General features: G+C 47.4%; 1 protein-coding gene across 2 annotated transcripts; it reads left to right on the plus strand.

Moving 5' to 3' along the window:
* Positions 1–1,671: 1,671 nt before the first annotated feature.
* Slc25a51 (solute carrier family 25 member 51) lies at positions 1,672–14,691 on the plus strand. 2 transcript variants are annotated; one of them, XM_087897149.1, is made up of 3 exons: positions 1,672–1,883; positions 5,443–5,554; positions 11,034–14,691. In XM_087897149.1, the coding sequence occupies exons 2-3, from the start codon at positions 5,546–5,548 to the stop codon at positions 11,967–11,969; spliced, it is 945 nt and encodes a 314-aa protein (XP_087753275.1). In that variant the 5' UTR covers positions 1,672–1,883; positions 5,443–5,545; the 3' UTR covers positions 11,970–14,691. The 2 variants fall into 2 exon arrangements, with proteins under 2 accessions (XP_087753275.1, XP_087753276.1); XM_087897150.1 differs by lacking the exon at positions 1,672–1,883 and adding an exon at positions 2,307–2,597.
* The last annotated feature ends 1,743 nt before the right edge of the window (positions 14,692–16,434 follow it).

Here is a 16,434-nt window from a genome sequence, read left to right on the forward strand (position 1 = left end):
AAGTCCCTGGTGGCTCCTGACAACACGCTAGAGGCCTGCACTGTCGCCTGGAGCACAACAGGACTTGCTGACTCTACTCCAGACACGAGTGCTCTCGTGATGATGGATTTTCACACTTTTTAATCAGTTATGCCCCAGTTGTATGTTTAATCTCAATCTTTCCCTTCTCTACCTGCCCCCAACACACAGGAGAATACCCTTCCCGTTATAAACTGAAATTAATGATTTATGCTTATAAACACACTGGATACCTGCCTGGTTTCTTTGCTTTTTGAACAATACAATAATAATACATTCGAGTAGAAATTCACAGATGCCAAAGCAAACATAATTTTGAGGTAAATGCCCTTTCCCCAATTGTTGTCTGATTAATTGTTCTAAACCATAGTGTGACCTTGTCATTATTCTGCGATCCAAAAACCCGTCCCTTGTGCATCTGTGAGGGGAGGTTTGTACTAACAGGCCCTCCATCTGACCTTTAAATCTCCTCCTGCTGCTGTGGTGACTTCCTCTACCAGCCCACATTCCATCCGCTCATTCTCTGTGACCCAGTTCCAACGCCATGATCCTTGGTCCCTCTCAAGGGGAAAAGCCCTCTTACTTTGGTTTTGGAGTCTTCGATTTTGTCCTCTCTCAGACTGAACTCCCTTAGAGACTCCTGAGCAGGTGCCTACCTCCTCAAAGGGGTGTCCCTAACTGTGTGGCAGAGGACACTATCAGTGTGATCCAACATAAAATGACAAATTTATTTTAAGAACTGAGGGTTGGGCGCTGGAGAGGTCATGGTTAAGAACATGGACTACCCTTACAGAAGACCTGAATGTGGCAACCACACAGGACCACCCAGCCATCTGTAATTCCTGCACCAAGGAGCCTGAAGCCCTGTTCTGGCTTCCTGGACACCTATACACATGCACTAACATTAAATCTATTGAAAAAATGTTTTGTAATGTTTTTACGTTTATAGACTCGATTGAGTGACTGTCTAGGTGAACTTTGTGTAAGATAAAGATGCTTTGCAACACCAAAAGATTGGCATGCCTGTTTGCTGACGCAGGGAGGCGTGGTCTCCGAGGGGAGGTGTGGTCTTCCACAGCTTCCGAACAAGTAAACACTGGGCAGGCTGGGGACATCCGCCTAGAGATGATCCATAATGGTGGAATTGCCCCAATCTTATGTGGCAGGCACGTCATGCATCCACGAGTCTGCCAAAGAGCCTCCCCCAAGCAGGGTGACCTCTTCCCTTCGGTCAAATTCTCATATTTGTCGCCATCGACCCTGTACAAATCAGAACCTTGCACGAATGTCACAACACCGCAGCACCGAGGAACACATTCACGGAAAAGATGAGAAACTTGCCCAAAGACACTCATGAAGTGCCAGGGCTATAATTCCGACCTAGGTCTCCGTTAGCGCGTGGCATAGTGCGCTTTCTAAGACCCCACAAACTGTGAGCTTCTAAGGAAAGACACAGGTGTCCTGTGGAGTGCGGTGACAAAGAGCTCTCCACCAAGCTTTGAGAGCACCGAGCCTTTACGCACGCGCTATCAACATCCTTGGGTCTCCAGGAACTCGACAGGCCCCACGCCAAAGGACGCGCTGACTGTTTATGGCACAGCGAGGCCACCGTACAGCCTCGGCTCACAGTAAGGGGACTGGCGGCACCTCACAACCTGGTGACAGGAGTGATAGAGTCGCTATCGGGGCCGAAGCAGCCCAGGGCTGCCCCAACGGCCGCCACCCACGGAGCAAGGCAGGGTCCTGATCACGTGGTCCGACGACGCTGCTTCTCCCCACCCCTGCCTGGGTCGGGCCTGGTCTGCGCCTGCGCGGGCGCGGGCTCGCTCGCCGGCCGTCCTGCGGGCGGGCGCCCGCGGCCGTGGGTGAGTCCCGGGTGGGGTGGGGAGCGGCGGTTCGTGTGCCCCAGCTTCTGGAGAGACGGGCGGGAGGCTTGAAGCGGGGCCGAGCGAGCTCCCATGGCCTGCTCGCGCATCGCGCCTGGGGGTCCGGCGGCTCCGGCCCAAGGCCCTGTCGTGCTGCGCGCGGCGCGCTTGGGCCGGGAGGCGCCCGCAGCCTGGGGCGGGGGGCTGCAGGCCCCGGAGGGAATCGGCCTTTGTCTGCGCCCCCCGCGGGATCGCGGCGGCCCGTGGTTCCCCGTGGTGTTGGCGATTGCGCCCAGCGCTTTCCGGTCCTCACGGAATGCGCAGATGGAAGCCTGGAGAATGCTCGTTCTGAGACACCATGTTGCAGCGGCGGGCCGTAAACAGTGGAACTGAGCGGGGCGTGGGGGCGGGCGTCAATTGTTCCATTCTGTCTGGATTGTTAATGTCAAGTTTAGGTAGAGGGTGTCAGCGCCTCAGCCATATTTACGCCTTTTAGCCTAACCTTTGCCTTGGCCCCTATGGGCTGCTCAGCTGGTCCTAGTGCCCACCTTCTGCTGTTTGTTTTTCCTGTATATTGAACAGGCATGCCCAAAAGGCCCTCCGGGCCTTTGCTTTGAAAGGATTCCTAGAATCGGGTGCAGGACACAGGAGCAGCAGACCAGAGTCGCCCCTTGTGTGACACACCTGACAAGAATTGACTCGAGTCTTTGTCAGGTAGAAGGAGGCTGAGATGGTGGATCTTCGTCAAAGATGTTGCTTTGTGTTTGCAGTGGCAAAATCCTGCTGTAGCTCATACTTGACCCTCCTCCTAACCTTGTTTTTGAACGCTGACTCAGACCTGCTGACTAGTGGAAGTTCACATCCTTTGAGAATTACAGTCACCCTCTGCCCTGTGTTTGGACCAAGACCTTTGTCCTGAGATCACATCTGAGTTTTGCATATCCCTGTGGGCTGCAAGTTACTTTGGGGATTTAGAACTTGCGCTGTTTCTTACAGCACAGAAGTTTGACCCTTGGGTGAAAGTTGACTTTGCTCCCTTACCTGGTGATAGGTTATAGTGCCTCCTGCGGCACACTAGGGCAGTTATAGTAAATAGATTTTGTAGTAAATTCCAAAGAATTATCATTTCTGCAGATTTAAGCAGAAACCAGGTTTCAGGGTTTAGTCATGTTCAGAGTATACTAATCAAACATGCCATGTCTTAAATTTTTGAAGAAACATTTGGGGAGGGGAGCGGCTTTGATGTGCCGCTGTGCCCTAGTGGAGCTCAGAGGACTTTCCAGAGTCAGTGTTTGTTCCATTGTGAGTTACTGGGATTGAACTCCGGTCACCATGCTTGGCAGCAAGTTCCTTTGCCTGATGAGCCTGCTCCCCATTTTCTCAACTCCTAACGGAACACCGCTGTTTGTCTTTCCTTCTGTTGCTGCCTTAAGACCCTGGGCCTGCACTGCAGAGACGGCTCAGCTGTTAAAGGCTGGACTCACAACCTAGTCACACCACCCTCATGGGTGGGGTGCAGTTTACAGGAAGTCAGTCTCAAGTCTGGGACGTTTTCAAGACATTACTTCTTGCCAGGCATGGTAGTGTTCCCCTTTAATTCTAGTACTCGAAAAATAAACAAAAAAAATTACTTTTTTTCTGTATAGAACTTTTAATATTTAATAATATAAATGTTCAACAATATTCCTAAGATTCCTTATGATAGTTTGAAAAGAGGTCCATAAATAACTGACTGCCTAGGCTGTTTTCTCTTTGCTTACTAAGGAGCCTCATTATAACGGCCATAAAAACTGAATGAAGCAACTTTTGAGGGGGAAGGGTGGTTCTGTGACAGGGTTTCCTCTGTGTAGCCTGGCTGTCTGGGAACTTGCTCTGTAGTCCAGGCTAGCCTTGAACTCAGAGATGGCCTGCCTCTGCCTCCCAAGTGCTGGGATTAAAGGTGTGCATCACACCAGGCCAAAGGGAGCAATTTTAATTTACAAAATTTTGTTAGGCAACAGAAGGACCAGTTCTATAAAAACAAAAAGTAAATATGACCTTTGTTTTGCGGTGTTGAGAGAATTGAACACACAGTAGGTAAGCATTCTTGCCGAACTTCTCCAGACACGAATCAAGTTTTTATTGTTGAAGTGCACCAATAAATTGAGTTTGTTCAGGACCATAGGTGTGAACAGCTAGTCGATGCCGGCTTTAGAACTTAAAGTCTATATTGTTAGCTGTTCGTGGTGGCAAATGCTGGCCACCCTCTGCTACGTACTGAACTCTACGCAGGCCAGCCTTAGCTAGATGGTAAGACCCTGTAAATAAAGTGTTCAGGGTGTAAAACTGAAATAGTCTTTGAATTTATATATTGTTAGGATCTTATGTGATTGTGTACATTTTGTTGATTTGAGGATTTTGTTTGATTTTTATTTATTTATTTATTTATTTATTTGAGACAGGGTCTCTGTGTGTCCTGGCTTTTCTAGTGCTTGATATGTCGGCTCGGCTCTGCCTCTGAGCGCTGAGATTAAAGCTTGGGCAACCACGCCTGGGGCTTTTTGTTGACGTTAATGTTAACTATGAAACTAAAAATTTACAGGATATATCAGGCACTTCTGTGCCAGGTTTTAACTTCTAAAATCTTGTATAGGCTAAGATTGGCCAACATTAGCTAGTCTTATATTGTCAAGTATAGTATGACTAAGAGTTTTCAGTCAGGGGTGGTGGCGCACACCTCTATCTCAGCACTTGGGAGGCTGAGGCAGGCGGATCTGTGAGAGTTTGAGGCCAACCTGGTCTACAAGAGAGTTCCAGTATAGCCAGAGCTACTTAGAAAGATCCTGTCTCAAAACAAAAACTAGTTTTTAGACAGGCATGGTAGTACCTATAACATTTAGAGGCTGAGGCAGGAGAGTTACGAGTTTATAACTAGGGTGAACCAGGCTATAAAGCAGGACCTGGTCTCACACTAACAAAAGTTTTTACCTCGTGTCTATCAACTGGAACCGTAAAAGGCATGGATGGTGAAGGTCATACAACTAACCATTCCCAGGCTCACTGTTTGGCAGACCTTTCAAGTGCCTATGGAACATTATTTTAAATCCACTGTATTAAGTTACAAACCTCCGTACATTAAAAATGAAAGGGACTGCAGGTGCCTCGGAGGTTAAGAGCATATATTGCTCGTCCAGAGCATATGCCTGCCTTGGATTCCAACGCCCACATCAGGTGGCTCAGTCCATAGAACTCTAACCACCAGGGTCCTGATAGCCTGCACTCGTGCATAGACCCTCACACACACACACACACACACACACACACATGCACACACACATAGTTTAAAAAATGAAAGGGAAGTAATATTGTCTCATTCTGTAGAGGTTTGGAATCACATCAGATGTCCAAATTTTTGTTTTGGAACTGGGGAGGTGGGGCAAGAGTGTTGGCAGTCAGTGAAGAGTTGGTTCTTGGTTGGGTATAGGGACATTAACAACTGGTTACTGTGCTCAAGGAAAGGGGAACAAATACAGTTAGACGTGAGTATAGAAATTAAGCCAGATTTTTTTTTTCTTTTAAGGAAATGCAACTATCAATATTGACTCCAGAAGAGAGAAGGTTAACAATGGAAGACGTTGGGAAGGTTATCAGAAAGCTGTCGTCATCAATGCCAGGCTCGGTCGATGTCACAGGTGAATTCTTATAAACTTTGAAGTACTAAATAGTGATGCTAGCATTTAAATTGTCCCACAGTGTGATGAAAGACCACGGATTTGCTCTTAGAAAGCCAGTGGAACAGCTTCTGGAACTTGATGTAAAAATCAGAAACGGGGGTCTCTGGGGAACAGTGGTGGGAAGTGGAAGGCAGAATGCTAACAAGTGGACGTTGGGAGGTTGGCTGCGTGGCAGAGTCCTAGCTCGGCATCCACCGAAAAACAAAACAAAAGATCTTGGCAAATGCTGTTTAGCTAAAGGACATTTGGTCACCCCCACGTGCTGAGCTGGGGGCATAGCCTTTGACAGTGCTGTGACTTTCCCCTCTGTGCAGGGCTGAGCTGCATTATCAGCCCTGCTTTATCTCTTTTGACTTTTTGATGGTGCAAAAGTAATACGTGTTTAATAGGAGCTGAACCTTAAATGATTTTCACTGGCTAGTGATCTGAGTGGCGTTTGCTTCTTTGCTAACGGCAGGAACAGTGAACCACAGCTCCCATTAGCTACACAATCACAGCAGCAGCCAGTACTCCCTTGCTAAAATATGGTGTTCGCTAGGTTAGGTGTTCCAACTCTCTACAGGGACTGGGGGTAAAGCCCAGTGGTTGACCATGTGAATGGCATGCATGAAGCCCTGGGTTTAATCCCTAGTACCAAAAATAGATAAATGCATTTCTGACCTATTTTTATCTCATAATGGATTTATGAGGATACAACCTAAAGAACATCTTTGCATCAAATAAATACTTCAGAAAAGGACAGTAACATAGTTCAGCCTTGTTGACTACCTTCTGTACTCCAGACCACTTAAGGGTGCTCTCCATGTATTAACTCAATGAGTTGAGCCAGTCTCTGAGGTAGGTAACTTCTGTGTCTCATAAACAAGGCCACCGTGACTTGCCAAAGCTCACAGGTACCTGTGTGGTAGAACTGGGATTTTGATCCAGACAACTAGTAGGATCTAAGGCTCTGATTCCAGTATCTCTGTGACCATTTCATAGCTACCTAAAAGCATTTGACCAAAATTCAAGGTCAGTTCCAATTGTAACTGCAGGAGAAGGTAGTGGAGGCAGGAACTCCTAATAATTCCCCTGCGTTTGCTATGTTCTGTCACACATCTACAGCTGCTGACTCTTCTCTGGGCCTGGGCTCTGCCTTCTGCTTTCTCTTTGATGGTTTGTGTTTGTTTGTTTGTTTTAAATATTTATTTATTTATTATGTTCTGTACTGTATATATGCTTGCTGGCCCAAAGAGGGCACCAGATCTCATTACAGATGACTGTGAGCCACCATGTTTGCTGGGAATTGAACTCAGGACCTCTGGAAGAGCAGTCAGTGCTCTTAACCTCTGAGCCATCTCTCTAGCCCTGTTTGTTTTTGAGACAAGGTTTCTCTGTGTAACAACCTTAACTGTCCTGGAACTAGCTCTTATAGAGTAGGCTGGCCTCGAACTCACAGAGATCTGCCTGCCTCTGCCTCCCGAGTGCTGGGATTAAGGCGCGTGCCACCACTGCCTGGCCTTTTTAATATTTTTGTTCTGTTAGCGGTTTCCAGCAGCATAGTGTGACATTGGAAGAAAAACTTAAAGAATTTAAGAGGCTTTTGTTTTTGTTCAAATCAAAGGCCTAGATTGTTTGTCTGACCAGTTTCATTTCATGGACACTGTGCAGTGCGGCTTAGGTTTGTACCTTCCCACCTCTTGGGTGGTGCTGCTGTGAGCACGGGTTACATCCCTGCAGCTGAAATGCCGACCCTTTGGCAGTTCTGTGTGGGATTTACCAGCAGCCCCTGTGCTGTTGGCCTTCGCACTGCACCGTTTTCCAGTCCCACTAATAGTGCACCAGAGATCCTGTCACAGCCCTCTAGTGCTGGGTTTGGTGGTGTTGGGTTTTGTGGCCTTTTTAAAGTGTATTTGTGTTTATGTGCGTGCCATGCCCTGATGTGCCTGGGGACGTCAGAGAACAACTTTTGGGAATGAGTTCTCTCCTTCCACTTTGTCTCTGAGGTGTGGTCTGACCAGCTACTCCAGGCAGCTTCTCTTTTCAATGTTTACAATAGTGGTTCTCACCCTGGGGTTACAACCCCTCTGGGGGTCAAACGACCCTTTCTCAAGGGTTGAATATAAGATATCCTACATATCAGATATTTACATTATAATTCATAACTAGCAAAATTACAGTTATGAAGTGGCAATGAAATAATTTTATGGTCGGGGTTTACCACATGAAGTAGCAATGAAATAATTTTATGGTTGGGGGTCACCACATGAGGAAAACTTTAATATGAGGAACCACATTAAAAGGTCGCAGCCTCAGGGAGGTTGAGAACCACAGTTCCAGTGGATTCTTCTGCCCCTGTCTCAAGTCCTTAGCTCACTTTTAAATTGGATTCTTTACTATTTTGCTGCTGATTTGTTAAATGTGGTCTCTTAATATAAGAGAAGTAATCTATTTCTAAATATAAGGGCCTTTGAGAGGTGGCTCCATGGTGAAGAGGGCTTGCCACCCTTTCAGAGAGCAGTCCCCGGTTCCCATGTTGGGGGCTCACAGCGACCTCTGACCCCAGTTCCAGGGGATGATCCAACATACTCTGCCAGCCTTCCAGGCACCTGCCAGCAAGTGCATGCAACTGCATACACGTGTACATAGGTAAATAACACAGTAGGGCATGGCGAAACATCTTTTTCATCCTAGCACTCAGGAGGCAGAAGAAGATGGACTCTGAGTTCAAAGCCAGCCTTATCTATAGAGTGAATTCCAGGACAGCCCGGACTACACAGTGAAACCTTGTCTTAGGAAATAAAAACAAAAAAAGCCAGGTGATGGTGGCGCATGTCTTTAATCCCAGCACTCAGGAGGCAGAGGCAGGCAGATCTCTGTGAATCCGAGGCCAGCCTGGTCTACAAGAGCTAGTTCCAGGACAGGCTCCAAAACTACAGAGAAACCCTGTCTTAGAGACAGAGAGAGAGAGAGAAGATGTAGTATGGAGGGTTGCTTTTTGGTTCCTGGCTGCCTGGCTAGCTTAGCCCTGAAATAATCACACACAAGCTGTATTAATTAAATCACTGCTTGGCCCATTAACTCTAGCTTCTTATTGGCTAACTCTTTTTTTAAAAAAAAAAAAAATAATTTATTTTGTATACAGTATTCTGTCTGCATGTATGCCTGAAGGCCAGAAGAGGGCACCAGATCTCATTACAGGTGGTTGTGAGCCACCATGTGGTTGCTGGGAATTGAACTCGGGACCTTTGGAAGAGCAGGCAGTGTTCTTAACCTCTGAGCCATCTCTCCAGTCCTTGGCTAACTCTTACATATTAATTTAATCCATTTCTGCTAATCTGTATATGGCCACGTAGCTGTGGCTCACCAGCTAAAGTTCCAGCGTCTGTCTCCGGAGGGGCTATATGGCATCTCTCTGACTCCACCCCTCTTTCTCCCAGCATTCAGTCCTGTTCTCCCTGCCTGGCTCTGCTGTGCCCCACCCTGGTCTGCTATAGGCTTCTTTGTTCATTTATGGTAATCACCACATACAGAGGGAAATCCCACATCAAAAAGAAAATTTAAAAATACTAAAAGTGTAAAGTATAGTCAAATTACTGTTTTGTCCCCTCGGGTTGTAGGGATGGTCTTGAGGTAGAACCTTGCTTTATAAGTGAACTGGCCCCAAGCCTGCAGTTCTGCTTCAGCTTTCTGAGTGCTGGGATGACAAGGAGCTGCCAGGCCTAGCTAGAGCCAGCTAGTTGACCGTTTTTGCTTTAAATGTTTTTAAGTTACATTTCTATTTCTCTCGTGTGAGGGTAGCACACATGTTATGTGAAGGTCTGAAGACAACTTGCGGGAATCCATTCTCTCCTTCCATGTAGGGTCCAGGGATCAGACTCGGGCCATCGGGCTTGGTGGCAGGCACCCTACCTGCTGAGCCAGCTCCTAGGCCCTGTCTTTTGTTTTTGGAGGGAACTTGGGCTTGGTGACTGGAAGGAAACAGACATGCAGCTAGCTCTTGGCGTCCTCTCAGTGAGAGCCAAACTCTCTATGTATCTTCAGATCTCCATCTCACTGCAGACATACCCACTGTGAACCCCGGGCAGCTCTCCAAAGCAATGCCGTGTGTGGTAGCAAGGGTGGAGACTGTTACAGACATCATCAAAGTATTCTGGCCAAAGTATTCTGCCAGGTCCTGGTTATATCTTGAACAATGAGGACCATTGAGGCTATTTTTCCTTTTTCACATAAAAAACTAGAAAAAATACTTTATAGTTTGAAAACTAAATATATGGAAAATAGAACATAGTACATACTTTAACCTCATTTTCCTATAAGCCTTGGCAGCTTGTCCCGTCGGGCCCTTAGTTGTCCTCGGCATTAATACACACACTGTTATGGACTTGCTCACTTGGCAGACTCGCTGACTAGTCCATGGCTTTATTGTCTTGGAGGGTTCAGTGCCTAATGGGAGACCAGAGTTCACAGGTACGAAGTAAACGTTAAACAAGTTGAGTGAACGGCATGGTTCACTGCTGTATCTCCTGGAAGAACTTTTGTCCTGTTGTTCGTTTTGCTTTGTTTTTTTGAGTCAGGGTCTCACTAGAAGCCCTAGCTGGCCTGAAACTAGGCTGACCTTTTGACTTCCAATGCCCCTCCTACCTTGTTCTCCAGTGCTGGGGTTACAGATGAGCCCGTGGCTCCCGGGAGAAGTGTGAGTCTGTTTCAGTAGACTGATGAGTGAGCTGTAGCGTGGAGTGGAACAGCCAGTGTTTAGGAACTGTGCCCAGTGGTCCTGGTATCCCTTGTTTCAGGACTCTCTAAATTTTTTAAAGAGTTGTTGTGAACTTCAGAAAGCTTTTGCTTATATGGATTGACATTTAAGTTTTAGGGATTAAAATGAATTTTAAATAGTAATTACTGTTAACAAAGCAATGATAAACCTATGGCCTGCTAATGTCACATTTTTATGAAAAATGACCGTTGCATTCTGTGCTCTCTTCATTTCCATGAGGCAAATGTGCTTTATAATTTTCCATACAGCTTTCCTGTCTGGCTGAGAGATAGATGGAGTCTTCTGTCTGTTTCTTCATTCAGTCTGCTGTAAGGGCTGCTAGGGTGGAAGTGATCACAGAATAGCCAGTCTCACCCCCGGCATGGTGGAGTAGGCGTTAATTTTAGTACTCAAGATTGTGAGTTGAAGGCTGGTCTGGGCTATGTATATAGCAAGACTCTCTCTCAAAACTACATCAGCAACAACAAAACCCCACAGAAAACGTCTGATCTGCTGTGCGGTGTGCATGTGTAGGAGCAGCACGCGACTGAACCCCATCAGTTATACAATTAGCAAAAGTCATTTTGTTTTTAGTAATAGTCCGGCTTTAAAGGGAAGACATCGAGTCTGGAAATTGGAGAAGGGATTGGGGCGAGTTTGTGTCTCACTCTTTGTAACACCTTCGTCATTGATTACCTATAGGTTAAAACGTTTCCCCAGAGAAGAAAGACCGTAAGCACCATGATGGACTCAGAAGCGCATGATAAGAGGCCCCCAATGTTGACCTCTTCAAACCAGGACCTGTCTCCTCACATCGCAGACGTGGGTGAGGTAAAGCATTACTTCTGTGGCTGCTGCGCGGCGTTCAACAATGTGGCCATCACCTACCCTGTCCAGAAGATCCTCTTTCGGCAGCAGCTGTACGGCCTCAAAACCCGGGATGCGATACTCCAACTGAGAAGGGATGGGTTTCGAAACTTGTATCGTGGGATCCTTCCCCCGCTGATGCAGAAGACAACCACGCTGGCGCTTATGTTTGGTCTGTACGAGGACCTGTCACGCCTGCTCCGCAAGCATGTGAGCGGTGCTCCCGAGTTTGCCACCAGAAGTGTGGCGGCGCTGCTTGCTGGGACAACAGAAGCCGTTCTCACTCCGTTAGAAAGGGTTCAGACTTTGCTTCAGGACCACAAGCATCACGATAAGTTCACAAACACTTACCAGGCCTTCCGGGCCCTGAGATGCCATGGAATCGCAGAGTATTACCGAGGCTTGGTGCCTATCCTTTTCCGAAATGGATTCAGCAATATCCTGTTTTTTGGCCTTCGAGGGCCCATTAAGGAGCATCTGCCTACTGCCACCACGAATAGTGCGCATTTGGTCAACGACTTTATCTGTGGAGGCGTGCTGGGTGCCGTGCTGGGGTTCTTGAGCTTCCCAATTAATGTTGTAAAGGCTCGGATCCAGTCTCAGATTGGTGGGCCGTTCCAATCTTTCCCCATGGTTTTCAAGACAATCTGGCTTGAGCGGGACAGGAATCTGATCAATCTCTTCAGAGGAGCCCATCTGAACTACCATCGCTCTCTCATCTCCTGGGGAATAATCAATGCAACCTATGAGTTTCTGTTAAAGATTGTATGATAAGGTCACTACAGGAAATGTTATTCTCCTCCAACTAGACCTAAAGAGAGTGCAGTTTGTCTTTGTTCCTAATTGGCTTAAATACCGGTTGGCATAAGTCAGGCCATAATAAATTATGGACAAAGCACTGACAAAACATAAAGGGTTTCAGTGGGCAGATGTCAGGGTTTTGGTTTGCTCATTACTTGAGCTTTAGGCTGTTACCGGGTAACTAGCCGTGTGTCTGATGACCTTTTCAGGGCGGCTGTCAGCCAAGATAGATTCCTTTTCCTCCCGGAAGCCAGCGGTTGCTAGGCCTTCTGTGTGGAAACAGTGGCATCAGCAGCCAGAGCGTGTGCCCCTGTCCCAGGGCTTCTCAGGCTCACCTTCTCACCTCCTTCACTGCTTCTCCGCCCTCGGGCCATCTTCACTAAACCCCAGCACTGCACGGTGCGGAGTTGTCCGAGTTAGCTCTGAGACTGAGGGCTGTTGGGGCAGCCATTGTCCACACTTTACTAGATTTGGTAGACTGCGCAGCTAATGAGAGCTTTCATTTCACTGTTTAGCTTTGAACATTTTCTCTTTAATTCAGAATGTGACTTTTAAGCCCTTCCAGAATGTTCCTGTGCTTTTTTTTTTACTGAATTCATTGCCAAAAGATAGGGTGACCAGTGGGGGCATTGTCCCTTGTGAGTGGTACCTGTCATGTTCGTCTCCTGGTCTCTGGTACTAGACTTTAACAATAAACACTTCCATAAAGTTTTATTTGGGGAGTCTGTTCATACAATTCCAGGTTTTTTTCTTGGTTTCTCAGCCCTGCAGAGCGAGGCGAGCGCAGAGGGCGGATTTGCCCAGTGCTCGCTCTCCTTCTCTTTCTCTGGAAAGAGTTCTTCAGCGGTCTGGCATTCTAGGAGCCGGCTTACCTGTGCCTAGAGCAGCGTGAGGGGTGTGGTCTGCGCGACATAACACCCGGAGCTCAGGGAGGCCTTAACCGCCAGTCGGGGCCAAGAAATCCCGCAGTTATATTCTGGGTACATGGTGTGACAAGACTCACGGTCCAACTGAAGTCACAGCCATTCTGGAGAGGTCACTTATGAATCTTAGTTACATTTCTTTCCCAGGATTTGTCGTGAGAGCCAGCTTGTCTTTTTTCATGGTGCTGGGGATTGAACCTAGGACCTTGCACGTCCTAGACAAGTGCTTACCCACTGAGCTACACTCCAGCCTCCCCGCTTTTTTTGTTTTTGTATTTGAGACAGGGTCTCAACATGTAGTCCGGACTGGTCTTGAACTTACAGAGGCCCACCTGGCTCTGCCTTCTGAGTGCCAGGATTAATTAAAGGCATGAGCTGCCATCCCTGGCCTCTCCGATCTGTAAAGGTTTCTCCCAGCTTGGCCTCGCTCTGGCTGACTGCATCCAAGCGCGTACCCCACAAACTGAAATCAGACCCTCCACTGGAGTTTGCTCAGTTTCTGGGGCAGGTAATCTAGAACAGCTGTTCCCTCTAAGGACACTAAAGCTGGTTAAAGACAGTAAACATCCTCCTGGCTAGGAAGATTGGGAGCATGGTGAGCCCTGGGGTGGCGGTAATGGAACAACACTGAATGAAGGATTGTGTGCGCTGCAGCCATAACGCAAGTGCGTGCAGGTGCGAGGGCTCGGAAGACAAGGATTTGACCCAGATAAGTCTGAGTGGTGCCGTGGCTTCAGTTAAGATGAGGAGGGGGTGAACTTTGGCGCCGTGACCTCTGACCCCAAGTTGACACGTGCAGCATGGCAGCGCAGGGCCGGTGCGTTCATCAGGAACGGCACCTTGGCCCCAGCCGTGAACTTCATGGGCCGCCAGTGGCAGTGTTTCCTTCGCACTCCATGCCTGTGGTAGACGTTGTAAGCACTCCTGTGTCGTACATGGGCATTAGAAGGGTAGGCTCTGGCTTTCGCTGGCTCAATTACGTGGCGTCTCACAGCAATTATTAAACTTCTCAGTGACTTTTAACTTGAAGCGTTTTTGTCGCTCAGAGCTCTCGAAGACTAAACTGCAGTATGTTACAGAGACGGCTTTGTCTCCTGTAAATTTAAGCTTGACCAAAAGCTCATACCGTGTAGCCCGCTTTGTCAGAGCTTTTATGCCAGAATGTAATTCATAGGTTTTAACAAGTATGGTGATGTTTTCTACAGGCAACCCTGATTAAAGAACTCTCTGAAAAGCTTTAACGTGGCCCTTCTGTTACACGTGTGGCACAGGTGGCTCATGAGCACAGGACCCGTGTGTCCCGGGCGTCTCATCTGATGCCGTCCGAAACGGCGTGAGTGCTGTGAGCCTTCAGGACTGCACTGGTGCCGACACAGCCTTTGCATGGTGGCAGATCGGTGTCTTACTTCATTTGTGGTTAGAGACAGATATTCGTGCCCATCAACATCCGTCTTGTGGTTGGCCGTGTAATCACTTGCTGTCTGTTGTGACCCTGTGCAATAAAGCAGAGTTGTACATATATATAGTTTTATTTGGGTGCCCGAAATTCCTGAGCTCAATTACAATGTGGATCGGGCCGCAAACTTGGAAGGTGCAGAGGGCTGGCTTTGCGTGACTGCCATGGAATGAGCACTGGTTGGGGTGAGACAAGTGCAGTGTGGTCCGGTCAGAGGGGAGGCTACAGACTGTTGGCTGTACTGCACTCATTCTTGGTTTATGTTAAGTGTATTTTTTCTCATGTACAAATAAATGCATATCAAAAACTTGAATATGTTCTCTTGAGATTTAAAGATTGCTCGTTTTGTTGTTGTGGTTTCTCTTGTTTTCTCTGTGTAGCTTTGGCTGTCCTAGAACTTGCTCTGTAGACCAGGCTGGCCTCAAACTCACAGAGATCCACTTGCCTCTGCCTCCCAAGCGCTGGAATTAAAGGCGTGACAACCACCCACGGCTGATTTCTAGGTTATAATGGTCTTTGCATGCCAAATTGGTGAGGAGGTGGGTCTACAAATTACAAGAAACAAAATAGATTTCTTGTAATATGGGTCTACATATATTTTTATATTAAAAGTGGCAAAATACATACATATATATATACATATATATATGGGTCCACATATTCTTTATATTAAAAATGGCCAGACAAAGCTTTGGTTGCTCTTTCGAACTGTGAGTTTGAGTAAATCTGTTAAATATTTGTTAACTTTTGTGGAGTTTGAATACAATTTGGTGTTTTGTGGCTGGGTGGTCTTTTAACTACTGTAAGCACAAATATTAAAACCCCAGAGACAGATATTGGGGTCCATCCTGACGATCTGGAGACAAAGCAGCCAGCCACTGACTCTTACCTCTGCCTCAGACCAAAATAGCCATCCTGCCTCCATGAGTCCTCAGAATGAGACTGAGCTAAGAGCTGTCTCCTCCAGTCTTATATTCCTAGCTAGTGCTAGGAATTAAAGGCATGCACCACCGCTCTGTAGTTAACTAGTGTGGCTACTAGGATTAAAGGTGCGTGCCGCCACTACCTGGTCCCTGTGGCTGTTTTACTCTGCTCTCAGGGCAAGCTTTATTAAAATACAAATGAGATATCTCTACATACCACTAGCACATTACGGGGTGTGGTAGAGTAGCCTACCAGTCTTTCTGTGGGTGAGCATTAGCAGGCTGCTCAGCAGCTCACCTGAAGGCTCAGCTAGGGCCACACACATCTTTAGTAGGAGGGCCTGACCGCACCCTTAGTGCAGGGGACTTTCCGTTTGTCAGTCATTTCTGCTGTAATGACTCTCTCTAAACTGTGCTTTCGGGGAAATGGTTGGATGCTTATGCTTTCTCATCTTTGGTCTCCACTGAGGACTTGCTGTCATCAGTAACGGCCTGTGGGCGTGTCTATAAGGACAATTCTTTTTTCTTTCTTTGGAGATGCTGACTCACGGTGTCATCCCAAATGTCCTGGAAACTCACTATGTAGGCCATGTTTGCTGGGACCTCACAGAGATCCACCTGCCTCTGGTGCTGGGATATTTTCTTGATTGTTAATTGATCAAGGGAGGACCCAGCCCACTGTGGGAAGTGCCAAGTGGGCCTGGGCTGTGTGAGGAGCAAAATGTGACCTTGGAAGCAAGCCAATTGGCAACCCTTTCCTGTTTTCCACTTGGGCCCCTGCCTCCGGGCTCCTGCTCGGTCTCCCTCTCCCCCTCCCCCCAGGGCAGACTGGAAGGTCCTTTCGTTCCTCAGGTTGCCGTTGGTCAGTGTCTTGTCACATCAGCCAGGAAGCAAACAGCACGTCCAATTTTAAGTTGCCCCCTGACTGGAAAAAACTGAAAGTCCTGTTAAGGGTAGCTAGGTGAGGGAGACTCCGTTCTAGCATTTTAATCTGATTTTTGTTTAGGAACGTGTCATGTAGCTACCCAGTATTGTAAAACAGCCTTTTTAGGGCAGAGCATTCTGGGTACTGAGAGTCCGCACTTAACACAGAGCTTTGGCTTCCCAACAAATTCTGAAGGAAAATGGAAAGC

Source organism: Myodes glareolus, chromosome 16 (genome assembly GCF_982192425.1).
Source record: "Myodes glareolus chromosome 16, mMyoGla1.1, whole genome shotgun sequence".
Classification (NCBI taxonomy): domain Eukaryota; kingdom Metazoa; phylum Chordata; class Mammalia; order Rodentia; family Cricetidae; genus Myodes; species Myodes glareolus.